A 21,476-nucleotide genomic window follows, 5' to 3' on the forward strand; every position below is an offset into this window, starting at 1 on the left:
CAACAGTTTCGATCATTCCTAAGCAAGTGCTGTTGTACGTGAAAAATTAATTTTTATAGTCCCTCTTCCTGAGACAATAGGATAACCTCATAAAGGGTCAACACATGATCAGGTTCTGAGATCTTTGCTACCATCTTAGTTTCTTTCAGATGCTATTCTCACAAGATTCCATTTTGTTTATCGGAGTAATCTTAATTTTTTGTTGTAGAATTGCTGGATGCATAAAACAGGATGGTGGCTGCACAACAACTGGCACTTCAAAACCTGTGAACAGGCCGGGCGTGGTGGCTCACACCTGTAATCCCAGCACTTTGGGAGGCCGAGGTGGGTGGATCACTTGAGGCCAGGAGTCAAAGACCAGCCTGGGCAACATGGTGAAACTCTGTCTCTACTAAAAATACAAAAATTAGTTGGGTGTGGTGGCGCGCGCCTGTAATTCCAGTTACTCAGGTGGCTGAGGCATGAAAATCGCTTGAACCCGGAAGGCGGAGGTTGCGGTGAGCTGAGATCACATTACTGTACTCTGGTCTGGGAAACAGAGGGTGACTATCTCAAAAAAATAAACTAAAATAAAATTTAAAAACTACAACATGCTAACAAAAAATAAACAAGCAAATACGTAAAATAAAATTTCACGGCTGGTGCGGTGGCTCACGTTTGTAATCCCAGCACTTTGGGAGGCCAAGGTGGGTGGATCACCTGAGGTCAGGAGTTCGAGACCAGCCTTGCCAACATGGCGAAACCCCATCTCTACTAAAAATACACAAATTAGCCAGGCATGGTGGCACACGCCTGTAATCCCAGCTGCTGGGGAGGCTGAGGCATGAGAAACACTTGAACCTGGGAAGCAGAGGCTGCAGTGAGCCGAAATTATGCCACTGCACTCCAGCCTGGGCAACAGAGTGAGACTCTGTCTCAAAGAAAAAAAAATCAGCAGATGAAGGGTGGGTAAGTATTTAAAAAAACAAAAAACAACCTGCCAACAACTGGGCGCAGTGGCTCACACCTGTAATCCCAACACTTTGGGAGGCCGAGGCGGGCAGATCACCTGAGGTCAGGAGTTTGAGACCAGCCTGCCAATGTGCTGAAACCCTGTCTCTCCTAAAAATACAAAAATTAGCTGGCCATGGTGATGGGTGCCTGTAATCCCAGCTACTCAGGAGGCTGAGGCAGGAGAATCACTTGAACCAGGAAGGGAAGGTTGCAGTGAGCCGAGATCACACCACTGCACTCCAGCCTGGGCCACAAGAGTAAGACTTCATCTCAAAAAATATCTAATGGCCAGGCGCGGTGGCTCACGCCTGTAATCCCAGCACTTTGGGAGGCCGAGGCGGGCGGATCACGAGGGCAGGAGATCGAGACCATCCTGGCTAACACGGTGAAACCCCATCTCCACTAAAAAAACAAAAAAAAACAAAATTTAGCCAGGCATGGTGGCAGGCGCCTGTAGTCTCAGCTACTTGGGAGGCTGAGGCAGGAGAATGGCATGAACCCGGGAGGCGGAGCTTGCAGGGAGCTGAGATCACCCCACTGCACTCCAGCCTGGGAGACAGAGCAAGACTCCATCTCAAAAAAAAAAACAAACAAAAAAAAACCTGCTAACAATAACTTGACAACTGCAACCATTAGCAACAAGTTAAATAATGTTTATAGTACACCCCAAATCAGCAAAAGCCCAAATCCCGCTAAAAGATTCCACAGATTAGTCTGGGCAGCATGGTGAGAACCCCTCTCCACAAAAAGTTTAAAAATTAGCCGGGCATGGTGTTGCACACCTGCAGTGCTGGCTACTTGGGAGGCTGAGGCAGGAGGATTGCTTAAGCCTGGGAGGTCCAGGCTGCAGTGAGCCGTGGTTGCACTACTGCACTCCAGCCTGGGTGACAGAGAGAGACCCTGCCTCAAAAAAAGAAAAAAGAAAGAAAAGAAAAAAAGATTCCACAGATTGGTTTTCCCCACCTTGACTTGAATTGGCTTAGTTCTTGGATTTTATTTCATTTAATCTTTCCACCGCGGCCTCCTGAGTAGCTGGGACTACAGGCATTGTACCACCATGTCCAGCTAATTTTTATTTTTTGTAGAGACAGGGTCTCACTACATTGCCCAGCCTGGTCTGGAACTCCTGGGCTCAAGCAATCCTCCCACCTCGGCCTACCAAAGTGCTGAGATTATAGGCATGAAGCACCGTGCCCAGCCTATTCTTGGATTTTACACTGAGATCTCTTGATTTAGTCTGAATCGCTTCTCCAAATGCAACAGCTGTTAGTAGTTGGTATTAAGCAGCACCTTGTTTAGTCAGTAAATAACCTAAAGTGATTCTATTGTCCAGCATGATTGCAGCAAATGAGTTAGAGGTTTTTTTGTTCAGCAAGTATAGCAATCTTGTCTATACAATTTCATTTGCCAGTGGAAAGGGCACTTTCTAACACAGCATTCTAAACTAGGCACCTCCAATGCAAGGTTGAGACTTATACATGAAGGGATGGAAACCACTGTGTCTGACTGCTAATTGAAGATTTGTATTTCAACAGGCATAGGGTTGACAGAACATTAGGTCATCTGAGAGACTAGCAACATTATTAAATTCCCATAATGGCATATAAACCACTTCCAGAGGCCTCATTCCTTCTTCTCGTCAAGACTTACATTAATAGTAACATTACTGACCGGGCACAGTGGCTCCCACCTGTAATCCCAGCACTTTGGGAGGCCGAGGCAGGTTGGTCACGAGGTCAAGAGATCGAGACCATCCTGGCCAACATGGTGAAACCCCGTCTCTACTAAAAATACAAAAATTAGCTGGGCGTGGTGTGTGTGCCTGTAATCCCAGCTACTCTGGAGGCTGAGACAGGAGAATCGCTTGAACCCGGGAAGTGGAGATTGCCGTGAGCCGAGATCGTGCCACTGCACTCCTGCCTGGGCGACAGAGCGAAACTCTGTCTCAAAAAAAAAAACCAAAAACACGCTGCCTTTGTACACCACCGCGCCTCCGCGTGGCGCCTGGGGTCAGGCTGCAGCAGCGCCAGAGCACGTGCTTGCGTATAACTGGGGCCACCTGGTCCCCCACGGATGGTCCTTTTAACAAGGAGATGGGGAAAAAAATTGATAGTTAATGTGTCCGCTTTTTTTTTTTTTTTGATACTGATCCTGGCTTTGTCACCCAGGCTGGAGTACAGTGGCGCAATCTCAACTCACTGGACAACCTCTGCCTCCTGAGTAGCTGGAACTACAGGCGTGCACCACAACGCCAGGCTAATTTTTTTGTATTTTTAGTAGATAGGGTCTTGCCATGTTGGCCAGGCTGGTTTCCAACTCCTGACCTCAGGTGATCCGCCCACCTCGGCCTCCCAAAGTGCTGAGGTTACAGGCCTGAGCCACCACGCCTGACCTATAGTTAATGTGTCAACTTTTATAAATGAATATAAATATGTCTCTCAAACTTATTTTCACTAAAAAAATAGCAAAATAGAGCTGGGTGCGGTGGCTCATGCCCGTAATCTCCAGCATTTTGGTAGGCCAAAATGGGAGGATCACTTGAGGCCAGGAGTTCAAGACCAGCCTGGTCAATATAGTGCACCCCCATCTCTATAAAAAATAAATAAATAAATAAAAAAGAAAAGCAAAATAGAGCTTTTGAATTGTCCATTTAAAAAAATATTCTAGGTTTGGCAGATAAAATAGCTCTGACAAAAGTTTTGGATTAGTTAAAATCTAGAAAATGCCAAGCAAATTTAATTATTTTTATTATCTCTTCTTTTATAAGATGAAGTAGTAAATCTTTGTAGTTTCCTTGAAATACAATGGAAACCCAGAAAACCCCTAAGGCATTTACAGGGTGTAAAAGTCATCTTAATTATTTCATAATTCCAAATATACAGCCTGAATTTGAGGAAAGGACTATCAAAAAGACTTGTCAGAACAGAAATAAAGATCACAGTGAATTCACAATAGCAAAGACTTGGAACCAACCCAAATGTCCACCAATGACAGACTGGATTAAGAAAATGTGGCACTGGGCGTGGTGGCTCACGCCTATAATCCCAGCACTTTGGGAGGCCTAGGCGGGCAGATCACCTGAGGTCAGGAGTTCGAGACCAGCCTGACCAACATGGAGAAACCCCATCTCTAAAAAAAATACAAAACTAGCCAGGCGTGGTGGTGCATGGCTGTAATCCCAGCTAGTTGGGAGGCTGAGGCAGGAGAATCGCTTGCCATTGCACTCCAGTCTGGGCAGCAATAGCAAAACTCACCATGGAATACTACACAGCCATAAAAAAGGATGAGTTCATGTCCTTTGCAGGGACATGGATGAAGCTGTAAACCATCATTCTCAGCAAACTATCATAAGGACAGAAAACCAAACACTGCACAGTCTCACTCATAGGTGGGAACTGAACAATGAGAACACATGGACACAGGGAGGGGAACATCACACATCGGGGCCTGTCGGAGGGGTAGCAGGCTGGAGGAAGGATAGCATTAGGAAAAATACCTAATGTAAATGACGAGTTGATGGGTGCAGCAAACCAACATGGCACATGTATACCTATGTAACAAACCTACACATTATGCACATGTACCCTAGAACTTGAAGTATAATAAAAAAAATTTTAAACTTTTAAAAAAAGATCACAGTGAATGGGTACAAAAATACAATTAGATAGAAGCAATAAGATCTAGAGTTCGGTAGCCTAGATCTGGCCTAGGGTGGCTATAGTTAACAATAATTTATTGTATATATTTCCTTTTTTTTTTTCTTTTTTTTTTTGAGACAGAGTCTGCTCTGTCACCTAGGCTGGAGTTCAGTGGCGCAATCTCGAATCACTGCAACCTCCGCCTCCCAGGTTCAAGCGATTCTCCTGCCTCAGCATCCCGAGTAGCAGGAATTACAGGTTTGTGCCACCATGCCTGGCTAATTTTTGTGTATTTTGTAGAGATGGGGTTTCGCCATGTTGTCCAGGCTGGTCTCAAACTCCTGAGCTCAAGCAATCCTCCCACCTTGGCCTCCCAAAGTGCTGGGATTACAGGCATAAGCCACCACGCTCGGCCTTTCTTTAATGTTTTTTTGAGACAAGGTCTTGCTCTGCCACCCCGGTTGGAGTGCAGTGGTACAATCTCAGCTTACTGCAGCCTCAACCTCCCAGACTCAAGCAATCCTCCCACCTCAGCCTCCTGAGTAACTAGGACTACAGGTACACACCACCAATCCCAGCTAATTTTTGTATTTTTTGTAGAGATGGGGTTTGCCAGGTTGCCCAGGCTGATCTTGGACCCCTGGGCTCAAATGATACTCCTGCTTTGGCCTCCCAAAGTGCTGGGATTACAGGCACCGCACCCAGTCTGTATATTTCAGAATAACTAGAGGAGTGGAGTTGGAATGTTTCCAACACAAATAAATGATAAATGTTTGAGGAGATAAATATCCCAATTACTCTGATTTGATCATTACACATTGCATGCTTGTATCAAAATATACCATGTACCCCATAAATACGTACAACTATTATGTATGCATAAAAATTAAAAATAAACATGACAAAATGTACCATTAAGAATATTAGTCCCCCCACCAAAAAAAAATAAAAACAACAAAAGAAGAAAAAAAGAGGCCGGGCGCCGTGGCTCAAGCCTGTAATCCCAGCACTTTGGGAGGCCGAGACGGGCGGATCACGAGGTCAGGAGATCGAGACCATCCTGGCTAACACGGTGAAACCCCGTCTCTATTAAGAAATACAAAAAACTAGCTGGGCGAGGTGGCGGGCGCCTGTAGTCCCAGCTACTCGGGAGGCTGAGGCCGGAGAATGGCGTGAACCTGGGAGGCAGAGCTTGCAGTGAGCTGAGATCCGGCCACTGCACTCCAGCCTGGGTAACAGAGCGAGACTCCGTCTCAAAAAAAAAAAAGAAAAAAAAGAAAAAAAGAAAAAACAACAAAAAAAATAAATAAAAAGAAGAATATTAGTCTGAGGCCAGGTGTGGTGGCTCTGGTGAACCCAGAGGTTAAGACTGCAGTAAGCCACGTTTGTGCCCCTGCACCCTAGCTGGGTAATAGAGACCCTGTCTCAAAACAAAAATAAAACTGGGCAAAGGCTGGGCGAGGTGGCTCATGCCTTTAATATTCCCAGTGCAGCCGGGCGTGGTGGCTCACGCCTGTAATCCCAGCACTTTGGGAGGCCAAGGCGGGTAGATCACAAGGTCAGGAGTTCGAGACCAGCCTGGCCAATATGGTGAAACCCCATCTCTACTAAAAATACAAAAATTAGCCGGGTGTGGTGGCGGCCACCTATAGTCCCAGTTACTTGGGAGGCTGAGGCAGGAGAATCACTTGAACCTGGGAGGCAGAGGTTGCAGTGAGCCGAGATTGAGCCACTGCACTCTAGCCTGGGCAACAGAGCGAGACTCCGTCTCAAAAAAAAAAAAAAAAATGTGTATATATACATACACACACACGCACACACACACATATATATACATAATATATAGACACATATATACATGTGTATATATATATTCCCAGTGCTTTGTGAGACCAAGAGTTTGAGATGAGCCTTGGAAACATAGTGAGAACCCATCTCTACAAAAAATAAAAAATAAAAAAATTAGCTGGGCATGGTGGCTCACACCTATAGTCCTAACTACTTGGGAAGCTGAGGCAGAATTGCCTGAGCTCAGGAGTTTGAGGTTACAGTGAGCTATGATCACACCAGTGCATTCCAGCCTGGGTAACAGAGTGAGACCCTGCCTCAGAAAACAAAACAAAACAAAAACTGGGCAAAATACCTGAACAGATACCTCACCAAAGAAGTTATACAGATGATAATCACAGAAAAAGATACTCAACATCATATGTCATTAGAGAATTGCAAATCAAAATACAATGAGTTACCACTACATACCTATTAGGATGGCTACAATTTTTTTTTAAAAAATGACAACACCAAATGCTTGTGAGGATTGCTGATGGAAATGCAAAATGGTACAGCAGCTTTGGAAGACAGTTTGGCGGTTTCTTACAAAAGTAACCATACTCGTACTATATGATCCAACAGTCTTGCTCCTTGGTATTCACCCAAATGAGTTTAAAACTTATGTCCACTCGGCCGGGCGCAGTGGCTCACGCCTGTAATCCCAGCACTTTGGGAGGCCGAGGCAGGCGGATCACGAGATCAGGAGATCGAGACCATCCTGGCTAACCCGGTGAAACCCCGTCTCTACCAAAAACACAAAAAATTAGCCGGGCGTTGTGGCAGGCGCCTGTAGTCCCAGCTCCTAGGCAGGAGAATAGAGTGAACCCGGGAGGCGGAGGTTACAGTGAGTCGAGATCGCACCACTGCACTCCAGCCTGGGCGACAGATACAGGCTCCGTCTCAAAAAAAAAAAAAGTAAAAAAAAAATTTTTTAACTGGAACACAGAGGATAAGTAATCCTGCCTCACCCCTTGCCTCTCGCCCTTGCATGGGGCGAGGCAGGATTGATCAAACCCAGAAAGACTGAGGATGGATGCTGAACACAGAACTGAAGGATGAATGGGAATTACCTGAATAGAACAGGGGCTTGAGTGCAAGAAGAGGCGGGCATTCCAGGCAGAGGAGAGCAATGGTAAGGGCCCCACGGTAGGCATCCGAGTAGGAGCGTAGAACTATGATGATAGAAGACTGAATAACGATCGAATGAAACCAAATGATTGGGCGCCTTCTTTCGGATCCTTGACTTCCAGGGTCAGCAGTCTCTATTGGCTCTTATACCGTTGCTCTATGAGGTATCAATGTTTTTGTCCTTCAGCCTCCCCTCCAATTGCTGAGCTCCTGGTGTGTTTTGAGGAGTAGAAGGCAAAAAGAACCCTCTTGTTTTTCTTTGGATCCGGAGAGAGAGTGAGCAAATAACAAAGCAAATGGTGTAAAATGTCTTTTTGTTTAGTTTTTCTCGATCTTCCCATAAGAGGCAAATACATGTTAAGGATAGTTGAATCTGGGTAAAGGGTACAGAAATGTTCCTTACAAGATTTTTGTTGGCAACTGGTGCAAGTATGAAATTATTTCCAAATAGGAAGCTAAAACAAACAAAACAATTGGCCTTGGGAAACTGGCCAATCTTGAAATAATCAAGTAATATTGTTAAGGGACAATCAGTATTGTGGAAACACGAATACGCCCCCTCCCTCCCCCTCAAAAAAAACCCTAAATTCTGTTCCCCCGTTGCTAATGTGCGATCCTGGCAAAGTCATCTAAGCCGCTGAGCTTCGGTTCCTCCAGCCCAGAGAGTTGTTGCAACGATCAAATGAAAGAACGTATATTAAAGCCTTTCATGAACTATATTATTACTGCTACCGTAGAAATGGAAACTGTACAACAATAATTTGGACTAGATCCAAAACTACTTTTGACACTTCTGAGACTGTGGCCGCGCCACTGTCACCTTCCAAAGGTCACCAGGCCTTTCCTGAGCTGGCATTGGCAGCGCACACTCTTGCCCGGCTCACCTTTCCAGGTGGGCGGTGCTCGCGCTGCTCGGCTCTCCAGGTGACCGCGGCAGCTGCCCGAGAGCGCAGGCGCGGAGGCAGACCACGTGAGAGTCTGGCCACGCCTTCCGACCTAGCCTCACTCTGGCCCCGCCCCTCTCGAACGCCTTCGCGGGATCGCCCTGGAAACGCATTCTCCGGGACAGGCAGCCGCCAATGGGAAGGGAGTGAGTGCCACGAACAGGCCAATAAGGAGGGAGCAGTGCGGGGTTTAAACCTGAGGCTGGGCCTGCTCTTCCCGGCGTGCTGCGGAGGAACGGCTGTTGGTCTCTGCTGGGTGCAGGTCCTCGGCTGGTCGGGGCTCCGGTGTTCTGCTTCTCCCCGCTGAGCTGCTGCCTGGTGAAGAGGAAGCCATGGCGCTCCGAGTCACCAGGGTGAGCCGCTACGGACTGCGAACTGACGCGGCCTTCTTCGCTGCAGCCTGCTCGCTCTGCCTCGCCTGCGGGAGCCCCCCGAGCGGGAGAGGGCCGCAGGAACGATTTGGGGAGGAAGGTGGGAGGGAAGTCACCAAGAGAGCGTCGAGGTGGGCCCAGGCCTGGTGGGGGAGTGTGGGGGACGATGGATGGAGGGAGGAAGGTGAGAAAGAGAACTGGACCGATATTGGATAAATGTTTGGGGGAGATGGAAAGTCGACTGGGAACCTTTTGAAAAAGTGATAGAGGGTCCCTGAGTGGGCCCGCCAGCAGCTCTGTAACCCCCTTCCCAGAGAGAAGGTGTCTGCAATTGGAGGCTTTTTCGGTTTCCTTTCAAACGTAAATTCTCGGTATTTTAGGGCTGGGCAGGACTAATCAGGGAATCCCTCAATTGGTAAATGTAGAGGTTGTCGGCGGAAACTGACTTGTCACGGCCGCAGAGTTGACTTTGGGACCCACGTTTTCCCTCGGAACCCATTTTTACTCGCCTTTCCTTCTGGGAACTTCTCCTGTGCCCCACCTTAATTAACCCTTGACTGACTCGAGCCTCCGTGGACCAGCTCTTAAAGTGGTCTTGCTTCTTTCAGAACTCGAAAATTAATGCTGAAAATAAGGCGAAGATCAGCATGGCAGGCGCAAAGCGCGTTCCTACGGCCCCTGCTGCAACCTCCAAGCCCGGATTGAGGCCAAGAACAGCTCTTGGGGACATTGGTAACAAAGTCAGTGAACAACTGCAGGCCAAAATGCCTATGAAGAAGGTAACTGTCTTCCCGACCTAACTTCTGTAAGAGCTGGCCTTCCAACTGTGGCCTTTGATGCAGAAACATTTCATTCTCTCTGTTTCATCTACAGGAAGTAAAACCTTCAGCTACTGGAAAAGTTATTGATAAAAAACTACCAAAACCTCTTGAAAAGGTACCTATGCTGGTGCCAGTGCCAGTGTCTGAGCCAGTGCCAGAGCCAGAACCTGAGCCAGAACCTGAGCCTGTTAAAGAAGAAAAACTTTCGCCTGAGCCTATTTTGGTAAACTTATTCTTACCATTGTAGAGTCTGTTGATTATTTCTTGTCCCTTATTTCACTGCAAGAGCATTCAAATTAATACCATTTATTGAGTGCTTAGCATGAGGCAGTCTCTGCCCAACATTCTACATGCATTAACTCACATAATCTTTACAGGTACTCTGAGGTAGGTATTGTCACCTCTACTATTTAAATCATGGCTTTAGAGAGGTTATGTCAGGGTCACACAGGTAAGTGGCCCATATGAGATTTAAGCTCAGGCTGTCTGGCTTCAGAATCTATGCTTTTAATTGTTAACTGTCTTATATTCCTTCGTTAATGATATTAAGTAGTACCTGCCTGAGCCAAAGGCTTTGTTGTCCAAGTACAAGCCACCTCTGCAGAATTTATCGGAGTAAACAGAATGTTCTCTTGAAATTTTTTACTGCCTAATATGGCTACTAAATAATAAACCTGTAACACTGGAAAATGCAAAGGAGTAAAACAGGAAGAATGCAACTTTTCAGGGAGTGGTTAAGAAGATGAATTAACACTTAGCCTCAAAACCAGTAACTTTTTCTTAAATAAAAGGTATGTAAATGTATCCTATGATAGACCTCCCTGTGAAGGAAAGGTAGGTCATGTAGAGGAGGCTGCTTTGATGAAACTGCAATGAACTGCATTCTGAAGCTCAGTTTTTTAAACTTAGTTAAAACCAGTTGGGAAAATTATCTGAAAAAAAATTTTTTGAGACAGAGTCTGGCTCTGTTGCCCAGGCTGGAGTGCAGTGGTGTGATCTCGGCTCACTGCAACCTCTGCCTCCCAGGTTCAAGCAATTTTCCTGCCTCAGCCTCCCTAGTAGCTGGGATTACAGGCGCACACCACCACACCCAGCTAATTTTCATATTTTTAGTATAGATGAGGTTTCACCATGTTGGCCAGGCTGGTCTTGAACTCCTGACCTCGTGATCTGCCTACCTCGGCCTCCCAAAGTGCTGGGATTACAGGCGTGAGCCACCACACCCAGCCAGTTAAGCTTCTTATATCTAAGGATAAGACATTGAAAACTATTGCTTTAGTGTTAAATTTCTGGGCACAGCACATGAAACATGTAGCCAGCATGGTCTTTGGGCATATCAAACTACATGATGCTTTCTCGAAAGGTCCATACCGATTCTTACCTTTGCTTTCCCACTTAGTAAGAATGCCTTCCCCACCCTTTCATTTAGCTAATAACCTTTTCATCCTTGAAAACAGCTCAAGCATCAACTCCTGAAGCTTTCCTGAACTTCTCCCATCTCCACCCCTGTTCCTAGAATCAGTCTTTTTGTTTGTTTTGAGACAGTCTCATTCTGTTGCCCAGGCTGGAGTGCAGTGATGCCATCTCAGCTCACCGCAACCTCTGCCTCCTGAGTTCAAGCGATTCTCCTGCTTCAGCCTCCCAAGTAGCTGGGACTACAGGCACGTGCCACCATGCCTGACTAATTTTTCTATTTTTAGTAGAGACGGGGTTTCACTATGTTGGCCAAGCTGGTCTCGAACTCCTGATCTCGTGATCCACCTGCCTCAGTCTCCCAAAGTGCTAGGATTACAGACATGAGCCACCATGCCCAGTCTCAGTCTTATTTTTGTTTATTTATTTATTTACTTTTTCCCGAGATGGAGTCTTGCTGTGTCACCCAGGCTGGAGTGCAGTGGCGTGATCTTGGCTCATTGCAACCTCCGCCTCCCGGATTCAAGCAGTTCTCTTGCCTCAGCCTCCTGAGTAGTTGGGATTACAGGCACCCGCCACCACACCCAGCTAATTTTTTTTTTTTTCCTATTTTTAGTAGAGAGGGAGTTTCACCAGGTTGGCCAGGCTGGTCTCAAACTCCTGACCTCATGATCCACCAACCTGGGCCTCCCAAAGTGCTGGGATTACAAGTGTGAGCCACTGCGCCCGACCTTATTTCTTTACTTTGTCTACTAAATTCAGAGTCTCTTGAGGATGCCATGAAGTCAATGCCTTGTAGAGTTTGACTTGAAGAAGGGACTCAATAAATGTTTGAACAATGGGATAAAGGGAGCTTGAAGGAAGTGGTTAATGGTAATGAAGTTAATCCTTAGTAGTCAGGATAGAATTTATGTTATTTTGAGTAGTGAGAAGCAGTTTATATTTTGAAATAAAGACTAAAGACTGAACTGCCCTTTATTTGGATTAACTTCACATGTTGCTGATAAAGATTAATTACTTCTCAGTTTCCTTTGCAGGAAAGTCTAGAATGTAAATTTATTTGCTTCCAACTTTAAACTGACTCACTCTGAGTTGGCATTTCACTCTTTTTTTTGCCCAGGCTGGAGTAGAATGGCGCAATCATAGCTCACTGTATCCTCAAACTGCTGGGCTCAAGTGATCCTCCTACCTTGGCCTCCTGAGTAGCTAGGATTATAGGCAGTTGCCTTCATGCCCAGCTAATTTTTTGTAGAGATGAGTTATTGCTATATTGCCCAGGCTGGTCTCGAACTCATGGTCTCAAAGGATCCTCCCACGTCAGCCACCCAAAGAACTGCGATTACAGGCTTGAGCCACCATGCCCGACCTCATTCTTTTTAATTGAGTAATTAATCACTTTCTTTTTTAACAAAGACAGGGTCTTGCTATATTGCCAAGGCTTGTCTTGATCTCCTGGCCTCAACCTCAGCCTCTCAAAGTGCTGAGATTAAAGGCGTGAGCCACCGCGCCCAACCCAAATGATCACTTTGGATGTTAATCACTTCCTAAAAAGAAATGGAATAAGTCTGAAAAGATACTTTTCCTTTAAGGAAATGAATTGTATGTTGATTCAGGAGAATACTATCTTGAGTTGGTACCAATAACCTGACCTTCAAGCCCAAACTATAGTGCTTACTCCTATTTGCTCTTGTTTCAAGAGATCTCTTTGTTTTAAGGTTGATACTCCCTCTCCAAGCCCAATGGAAACATCTGGATGTGCCCCTGCAGAAGAAGACCTGTGTCAGGCTTTCTCTGATGTAATTCTTGCAGTAAATGATGTGGATGCAGAAGATGGAGCCGATCCAAACCTTTGTAGTGAATATGTGAAAGATATTTATGCTTATCTGAGACAACTTGAGGTCAGTATTATCATTAGTTTTTTTCCTAAACTGCATCTAACTTTATGAAAGTCTTTTCTATCAATAGTTCATAATAATTCAAGCAGGACTTGGGCAGCATTTCTTAAGAGATCGCACTTTCAAATTCTCCTTCATGGAATACCTAAAATAAAAAGTCACTAAATCAATGGAGTCTATTTGCCACTTTGTGCAGGAAAGTTCGAAGTCAGGGTGGATACTACTATCGGTCTTTCTGAAGGAAAGTCCACAGATTGAATTTGATATGTATATATGCAATCTCCACCGTATTTGGAATGGTTAAGCCCCAAACTCTGCATTTTAGGTAATAATGGGTCAGCAAGTGGATGAGGATGTAGAATATACTCAGACTACAGCCACCCCTAACACAAGGCATTTTGTGTTAGTGTGGCTGATGTGCGTCCAGTTGTTGGTGAAATTATTTGTGCCCAAAAGGAGTACACTCAAAAGCTATTTTTTGGTTCACTTCAATTTGATCCCACTTTTGAAACTTTCTCTTAATGGCATTTGCCCTTTTCCTACAAATACAAGCATTCTATATGGCAGCATAAACATAGTAGCGTCAACTATACCGTTATCACATTTACCTAGTTTTTTGGTGTGTGTGTGTTTTTTTTTTTTTAGAGGGAGTCTCACACTGTCGCCCAGGCTAGAGGGCAATGGTGCCATCTCAGCTCACTGCAATCTGCCTCCTGGGTTCAAGCAAGCAATTCTCCTGCCTTAGTCTGCCGAGTAGTTGGGACTGCAGGCACACACCACCATGCCTGGCTAATTTTTTGTATTTTTATTTGGTTTTGGTTTTTTGAGACAGGGTCTTGCTCTGTTGCCCAGGCTGGAGTGCAGTGGTGCAATCTCGGCTCACTGCAACCTCTGCCTCTCGGGTCAAGTGATTCTCATGCCTCAGCCTCCTGAGCAGCTGGGATTACAGGTGCCCACCACAACACCCAGCTAATTTTTGTACTTTTAGTAGAAATGAGGTCACCATATCGGCCAGGCTGGTCTCAAACTCCTTAGATGATCCACCCACCCGGCCTCCCAAAGTGCTGGGATTACAGGCATGAGCAGTCGCGCCCAGCCCCCAGTTGTTTTTAATGCATCGTCTTAATGTCATCACTGACATCTCTTGCCTGCTCCTTTGGGGCCTCTCCTTTTTCTGTAGGATTCTTCTGCAAGACTTCTATGCCAGGAGTAGCCTTCTGCTTTGAGTTTCTTCTGCCATCTTTTTAGGGCTTTTTAAAGTTGTGTTCTAACTTTGGAGGATACCTTTTTTTTTTTTGAGACAGTCTCGCTGTGTCACCCAGGGGGTGTGCCGTGGCTCACTGCAAGCTCCGCCTCCCAGGTTCACGCCATTCTCCTGCCTCAGCCTCCTGAGTAGCTGGGACTACAGGCACGTGCCACCATGCCTGGCTAATTTTTTGTATTTTTAGTAGAGACAGGGTTTCACCATGTTAGCCAGGATGGTCTCGATCTCCTAACGTCATGATCCGCCCACCTTGGCCTCCCAAAGTGCTGGGATTACAGGCATGAGCCACCGTGCCCAGCCTGTAAATGTGCTGTTTCTTGATGCTTCGTTCTTGTTCTGTGCAAGGCGGCCATATATGCAAAGCAACCCCCCAAATGTCAGAGGAGCTGAGAAACCAAGGAATGAGGCAGATAAATGGAGTTTGCTGGTATTGGGTGACTGATGAGGGGGAATTTACAGACATAAGTCTGGTCTTTGATGGCTGTAAGATGTAGATCTCTGCACTGTAACCCCTCATACCCACGGCTTGAGTATGTATACATTTTCTTGGGGAAAGTATACGTGCTCTAGAATGAATGTGCGGGTGGCTGAGAGAATGCTACAGACATCATAGCCTATAATCTATACAATAGTATGAAGGGCTGTTTTGGAGGAGAGGCCAAACTTAAAGTGAATAGGCAGAAGGCACATTGGATTAGCATTTAAAATAAAGTCACTCTTGTCCCCCACAGTTCTTAGCTATGTTGCTGTTGGGCTTTAACCCTGGAGCAGGCAGGAGTGTTGTAGTACATGGGTTCCAGCTGCCCTGGGAGTTTGATATTTTCTCTACGTAAAGCTCAGGTTCTAACTTTAGAGGCTCAAGTGAAAAGATCTGAGATGATAGTATAGTATCTTTATTTGGAAGGGAGTGGACTAGCAAGAGTTGTGGTGAATATCGTTAAGACCTGACAATATAAAAAAGCTGTCACACTGTCCTATCTAATGTTTGCCCTTTTTTGGCGGGGGGGTGAAGGGGGAAGACAGTCTTTCTGTCACCCAGGCTGGAGAGCAGTGGTGCAATCTCGGCTACCTGCAACCTCCACCTCCTGGGTTCAAGCAATTCTCCTGCCTCAGCCTCCTGAGCAGCTGGGACTACAGGTGTGCGCAACCATGCCCAGCTAATTTTTGTATTTTTAGTAAAGAGAGGTTTTGCCATGTTGGCCAGGCTGGTCTCGAACTCCTGGCCTCAAGCAATCTGCCCATCTCAGCCTCCCAAAGTGCTGGGATTACAGGCATGAGCCACCACGCCAGCCTTAATGTTTGCTTTCTTGGTGATGGTGTTGTATGTGGTGACCATATGAATAATTGAATTAAGAACTGATATAAAGGCTGGGCACAGTGGCTCACGCCTGTAATCCCAGCACTTTGGGAGGCCAAGACAGGTGGATCACAAGGTCAGGAGATCGAGACCATCCTGGCTAACACAGTGAAACCCCATCTCTACTAAAATACAAAAAAAAATTAGCCGGGCGTGGTGGCGGACGCCTGTAGTTCCAACTACTCGGGAGGCTGAGGCAGGAGAATGGCATGAACCCGGGAGGCGGAGCTTGCAGTGAGCCGAGATCTCGCCATAGCACTCCAGCCTGGGCGACAGAGCGGGACTCCGTCTCAAAAAAAAAGGAACTGATAGAGATTCTAAATGCCCCAGTGCTACTTACTGTAGGAACTAACTGATCTTTCTGGACATAAATGTGTCACATGGAGTCATGTTTCTAACAATAATCGGCATTTTCTTTTGCAGGAAGAGCAAGCAGTCAGACCAAAATACCTACTGGGTCGGGAAGTCACTGGAAACATGAGAGCCATTCTAATTGACTGGCTAGTACAGGTTCAAATGAAATTCAGGTTGTTGCAGGAGACCATGTACATGACTGTCTCCATTATTGATCGGTTCATGCAGGTAAGCATTTCAGTAAGTTTTCCCTTCCAGGATTCTAGCCGAGTCATAAGCAGCTGACATTTTTGGGCTGCGCCGGGCGCGGCGGCTCATGCCTGCAATCCCAGCGGGCGGGTGGATCACGAGGTTAGGAGATCGAGACCATCTTGGCTAACACAGTAAAACCCCGTCTCTACTAAAAATACAAAAATTTAGCTGGGTGTCGTGGCGGGCGCCTGTTGTCCCAGCTACAGGAGGCGGAGGTTGCAGTGAGCTGAGATCGCGCCATTGCACTCCAGCCTGGGCGACAGAGTGAGACTCCATCTCAAAAAAAAAAAAAAAGAAAGAAACTGACTTTTTCAGCTAAAATCTTTCTTGGGGGATATGGTATCATTAATTAAGATTTTGCAATGGGAGAATGTCTTTCTACCTCTCCATCATAGCTCTGTGTCTCCTTTTCAAACATGTTATTCATTGTGTTGAAATTCCCATTGCAGAATAATTGTGTGCCCAAGAAGATGCTGCAGCTGGTTGGTGTCACTGCCATGTTCATTGCAAGCAAATATGAAGAAATGTACCCTCCAGAAATTGGTGACTTTGCTTTTGTGACTGACAATACTTACACTAAGCACCAAATCAGACAGATGGAAATGAAGATTCTAAGAGCTTTAAACTTTGGTCTGGGTCGGCCTCTACCTTTGCACTTCCTTCGGAGAGCATCTAAGATTGGAGAGGTACAGGTTTCTTAAGAAACCTTTCGGTATGGGTACATTAGGGAACACTGCTGCTGACCAAGCAAGTCGAATTCAACTGACCTATATTATACCTAACTACATGGGGAAGAGATAAAGTTGTTCTTTATTTTTAGTCAGGCTGCATGTTAATATTAGGGCTTTCCGTGGGCATTTGAGAGTTTGTAGACAAACATTTGTAGTTAAAAGATACATATGGGCATGCAGGTTAGTGCCAAATGAAAATTTTCTGAAAGAAACTCAGTGACACAGGTTTTGTTTCAGGTTGATGTTGAGCAACATACTTTGGCCAAATACCTGATGGAACTAACTATGTTGGACTATGATATGGTGCACTTTCCTCCTTCTCAAATTGCAGCAGGAGCTTTTTGCTTAGCACTGAAAATTCTGGATAATGGTGAATGGGTAAGCTCTGTCCCACAGAACTCCTAAGCTTTTAAATTGTAAAGAATGTTTGACTAAATACAGAACTTTTGTTATTAAAGGGCAATTCAAGTGATTCATAAATATGGGATCTACTGAAGGAATAGTTTAAAAAGATGTCTTAGAATGTTTCCACCTGGTTTTGTTTTTGAGACAAGGTTTCGCTCTGTCGCCTGGGCTGGAGTGCAGTGATGCAGTCTTGACCCACTGCAACATCAGCCTCCAGAGTAGCTGGGACTGAAGGTTTCTGGCTAGTTTTTAAATTTTTTTCATGTCAGACGGGTAATATGCCCACGTTGTAACAAGGTTTGAGGGTGGCACATTTCACACGTTCACATGAACACCCAATCATCACACTTATAAACTACAAGAGTCGCCCACCAGCCTGGGCAACGTAGCAAATCCTCATCTTTACAAATATATATATATATATATATTCAGGTTGTTGCAGGAGACCATGTACATGACTGTCTCATCTTTACAAATATATATATACACACACACACACAAATATATATATATAGGCACATGTCTGTAGTCCCAGCTACTCTGGAGGCTGACCTTTATATTTTTTGTAGACATGGCGCCTCCTTATATTACCCAGGCTGGTCTTGAAACCCTGGGCTCAAGCGATCTACCCACTTCCACTTACCAAAGTGTTGGAATTACAGGCGTGAGCCATTGCAACCAGTCAAGTGTTTCCATTTCTTTGCCTAATTTCAACTGTATTCCCTTTGAGAAAGGTAGAGCAACTTTTACTCCTTAGAGGAGAAACTTGAAGGTCAAGTGACATACAAATAGTACATTCATATTCATTGATTCAGCAAATGCCTCTCCTATGTGGCAGGCACTACCCTAGGTGTTAAGAATAGAACTATGCAGCCGGGTGTGGTGGCTACCACCTGTAATCCCAGCACTTTGGGAGGCCAAGGTGGGCAGATCACGAGCTCAAAAGTTCAAGACCAGTCTGACCAATGTGGTGAAACCCTATCTCTACTAAAAATACAAAAATTAGCCAGGCATGGTGGTGCAAATCTGTAATCCCAGCTACTCAGGAGGCTGAGGCAGGAGAATCACTTGAACCCGGGAGGCGGAGGTCGCAGTGAACCAAGGTCACACCATGCACTCCAGCCTGGAGTGAGACTCCATCTCAAAAAAAAAAAAAGAAAGAAAAGAACAGAACTATGACAAAGTTGGCCTCAAGGAAGTGGAGTCTAGTTTTAGGGTGGGCAAGTCAACAATTACAATAGTGCAGTTGTGTTTGAGCAGAGGTTCCTATAGAAGCATGAGAGCACCTAGGAAAGGAGGAGTCTTTAGCTTTGTCTTACATTTCACTTATATTAATTAATGACACAGTACCCTTCCCTTCCCCACTCCTGAATAACATCAAACATCTATAAACTTTATGAAAATCATTATCGATTGAGCATTTTTAACATTAACTTTTGTTGTCTTAGACACCAACTCTACAGCATTACCTGTCATATACTGAAGAATCTCTTCTTCTGGTTATGCAGCACCTGGCTAAGAATATAGTCATGGTAAATCAAGGACTTACAAAGCACATGGTGAGTCAATATAGTGACATTGTAATATGTCAAAAAGTCTAATAATTCAAACTTAATGCCTGCAAATGCCTGGTTTATTTTTAATGAGTTAATGTTTTAAATGAATACCTGTATCATTGGATCTTGTGATTTTTTTTCCCCTCTTTAATTGCTATCCTTTTGTCTTCCAGACTGTCAAGAACAAGTATGCCACGTCGAAGCATGCTAAGATCAGCACTCTACCACAGCTGAATTCTGCACTAGTTCAAGATTTAGCCAAGGCTGTGGCAAAGGTGTAACTTGTAAACTTGAGTTGGAGTATATATTTACAAATAAAATTGGCACCATGTGCCATCTGTACATATTACTGTTGCATTTCCTTTTAATAAAGCTTATGGCCCCTTTTACTTTTTTATAGCTTAACTAATTTGAATGTGGTTACTTGCTACTGTAGGGTAGCGGAAAAGTTGTCTTAAAAGGTATGGTGGGGAATATTTTTAAAAACTGCTTTTGGTTTACCTGGGGATCCAATCGATGTATATGTTTATATACTTGGTTCTTGTTTTATGTACCTGGCTTTTACTTTATTAATATGAATTACTGAAGGTGATGGAGGTATTTGAAAATTTTACTTCCATAGGACATACTGCATGTAAGCCAAGTCATCATGGAGAATCTGCTACGTAGTTCTATTTTAAAGTAAAAGTATACCACCAAATCCCTAGTCACCCTGTTAGAATTCTGTTTCTTCTGGTGATTGCTGCCATAATTCTAAGTTATTTACTTTTACCACTATTTAAGTTATCAACTTTAGTATCTTCAAACTTTCACTTTGAAAAATGAGAACTTTATATTCTAAGCCCAGTTTTCATTTTGGTTTTGTGTTTTGTTTAATAAAACAATACTCAAATACAAAAGGTATCTTTTTTAAAAGTTAATTTACCCCTTCCTTAGGCTCTTTCTAAATCCCACCCACCTGAAATCAACAATTACGGATTTATCCTTCCATGTCTTGTATATAGATGTGCATATTAATTTTTATGGGTTTTTTAAAAATGTGGTTTATTCTATATACATAACAATTATTGTCAACATACATAAGCCTACCTGTATTTGTGCATTATATTACATGGTACAGATAGTCATGTGCCCCATGAACATTTTGGTCAAAGACAGACTACATACACCTTGGTGGTCCCATAAGATTATGATGCCATACTTTTACTGTACCTTGTGCCTAAATACACAAATACTGACGTGTTATAATTGCCTGCAGTATTCAATAACATAGTGTATAGTTTTGTAGCCTAGGAGCTATAAGCTACACTATATAGCCTAGGAGTGCAGTAGGGTATGCCATCTAGATTTGTGTGAGTATACTCTGGTGTTTGAACAATAAAATCACCTAATGACACATTTCTCAAACCATATCCCAATCATTAAGCAACACATGAGTAAGTTTTTTTGTTTTTGCGACAGTCTCGCTCTGTTGCCAGGCTGGAGTGCAATGGCGCGATCTCGGCTCACTGCAACCTTCGCCTCCTGGGTTCAAGCGATTCTCCTGCCTCAGCCTCCTGAGTAGCTGAGATTACAGGCATGCACCACCACGCCCAGCTTATTATGTATTTTTAGTAGAGACGGGGTTTCACCATGTTGGTCAGGCTGGTCTTGAACTCCCGATCTCAGGTGATCTGCCTGCCTCAGCCTCCCAAAGTGCTGGGATTACAGGCGTGAGCCACCATGGCCAACTAATTTTTTGTAATTTTAGTAGAGATGGGGTTTCACCGTGTTAGCCAGGATGGTCTCGATCTCCTGACCTCGTGATTCGCCCACCTCTGCCTCCCAAAGTGCTGGGATTACAGGCATGAGCCACCGCACCCAGCCCTACGTAGGCAATTTTTATATGTGGTGTGAAGTAGAATTCTTCCAGATACCCGTTTATGCCAGTGCCATGACTGAAACCCTCCTTGTCCAACTTGAAATATCTTCAATGCCCATCTATTCTTCCCTGATCTTGTTTTTTCCTGTGATAATACAGTTTTACAAGTTTATCAGTTAAGATAAGGCTTACCAAATATATGGGGGTACTACCAAACACTTTCCTATAAAAACTTTAAAATTGTGTATAGTTACCAAAAAGTTCCTTTTTTGTTGTTGTTTGTTTTTTGAGGCGGAGTCTCGTTCTGTTGCCCAGGCTGGAGTGCAGTGGCGCTATCTTGGCTCACTGCAACCTCCGCCTCCCTAGTTCAAGCGATTCTCCTGCCTCAGCCTCCCGAGTAGCTGGGATTACAGGCATGCACCACCATGCCCTGCCATTTTTGTATTTTTAGTAGAGACGGGGTTTCTTCATGTTGGTCAGGCTGGTCTCGAACTCCAGACCTCAGGTGATCAGGCCTCCCGAAGTGCTGAGACTACAAGTGTGAGCCACCACACCCAGCCAGTTTCATCTTTTTAAAGCCTTACAATCATTTGAAGTCCCCATTCATTCATTGGAAACTAGCTAAATTAAACAGTGAAGTCGTTTGTCCTGGAGCTATTAAAT

The 21,476-nt window shown here is 44.7% G+C and overlaps 1 protein-coding gene and 2 non-coding genes across 5 annotated transcripts; 2 read left to right on the plus strand and 1 right to left on the minus strand.

Annotated features, from left to right (window-relative positions):
- Positions 1-2,959: 2,959 nt before the first annotated feature.
- LOC112627273 lies at positions 2,960-3,090 on the plus strand. The gene has a single exon (XR_003120118.1). It is a non-coding gene; the product is annotated as a small nucleolar RNA SNORA76 (small nucleolar RNA).
- Positions 3,091-8,612: 5,522 nt separating this feature from the next.
- On the plus strand, positions 8,613-19,843 carry CCNB1 (cyclin B1). Of its 3 annotated transcripts, XM_025387457.1 has the most exons (9): positions 8,613-8,886; positions 9,513-9,683; positions 9,778-9,948; positions 12,854-13,036; positions 16,078-16,236; positions 16,710-16,946; positions 17,229-17,369; positions 18,845-18,955; positions 19,126-19,357. In XM_025387457.1, exons 1-9 carry the CDS (start codon positions 8,866-8,868, stop codon positions 19,231-19,233), a joined length of 1,302 nt encoding a protein of 433 aa, XP_025243242.1. In that variant the 5' UTR covers positions 8,613-8,865; the 3' UTR covers positions 19,234-19,357. The 3 variants fall into 3 exon arrangements, with proteins under 3 accessions (XP_025243242.1, XP_025243243.1, XP_025243244.1); XM_025387458.1 differs by lacking the exon at positions 18,845-18,955 and having other exon boundaries at positions 19,126-19,843; XM_025387459.1 differs by lacking the exon at positions 16,078-16,236 and having other exon boundaries at positions 19,126-19,649.
- On the minus strand, positions 17,660-17,761 carry LOC112627284. The gene has a single exon (XR_003120128.1). It is a non-coding gene; the product is annotated as a small nucleolar RNA U13 (small nucleolar RNA).
- Positions 19,844-21,476: the final 1,633 nt, after the last annotated feature.

The sequence above is a fragment of the Theropithecus gelada genome, chromosome 6, assembly GCF_003255815.1.
Source record: "Theropithecus gelada isolate Dixy chromosome 6, Tgel_1.0, whole genome shotgun sequence".
Classification (NCBI taxonomy): Eukaryota; Metazoa; Chordata; class Mammalia; order Primates; family Cercopithecidae; genus Theropithecus; species Theropithecus gelada.

Excerpts from the sequence above, each read along its gene's own strand:
- CCNB1 (XM_025387457.1), top strand. The coding sequence starts at position 8,866 with ATGGCGCTCCGAGTCACCAGG. Across the intron at positions 8,887-9,512 it reads TGGCGCTCCGAGTCACCAGG|AACTCGAAAATTAATGCTGA; the intron begins GTGAGCCGCTAC and ends TGCTTCTTTCAG. Across the intron at positions 9,684-9,777 it reads CCAAAATGCCTATGAAGAAG|GAAGTAAAACCTTCAGCTAC; the intron begins GTAACTGTCTTC and ends TTTCATCTACAG.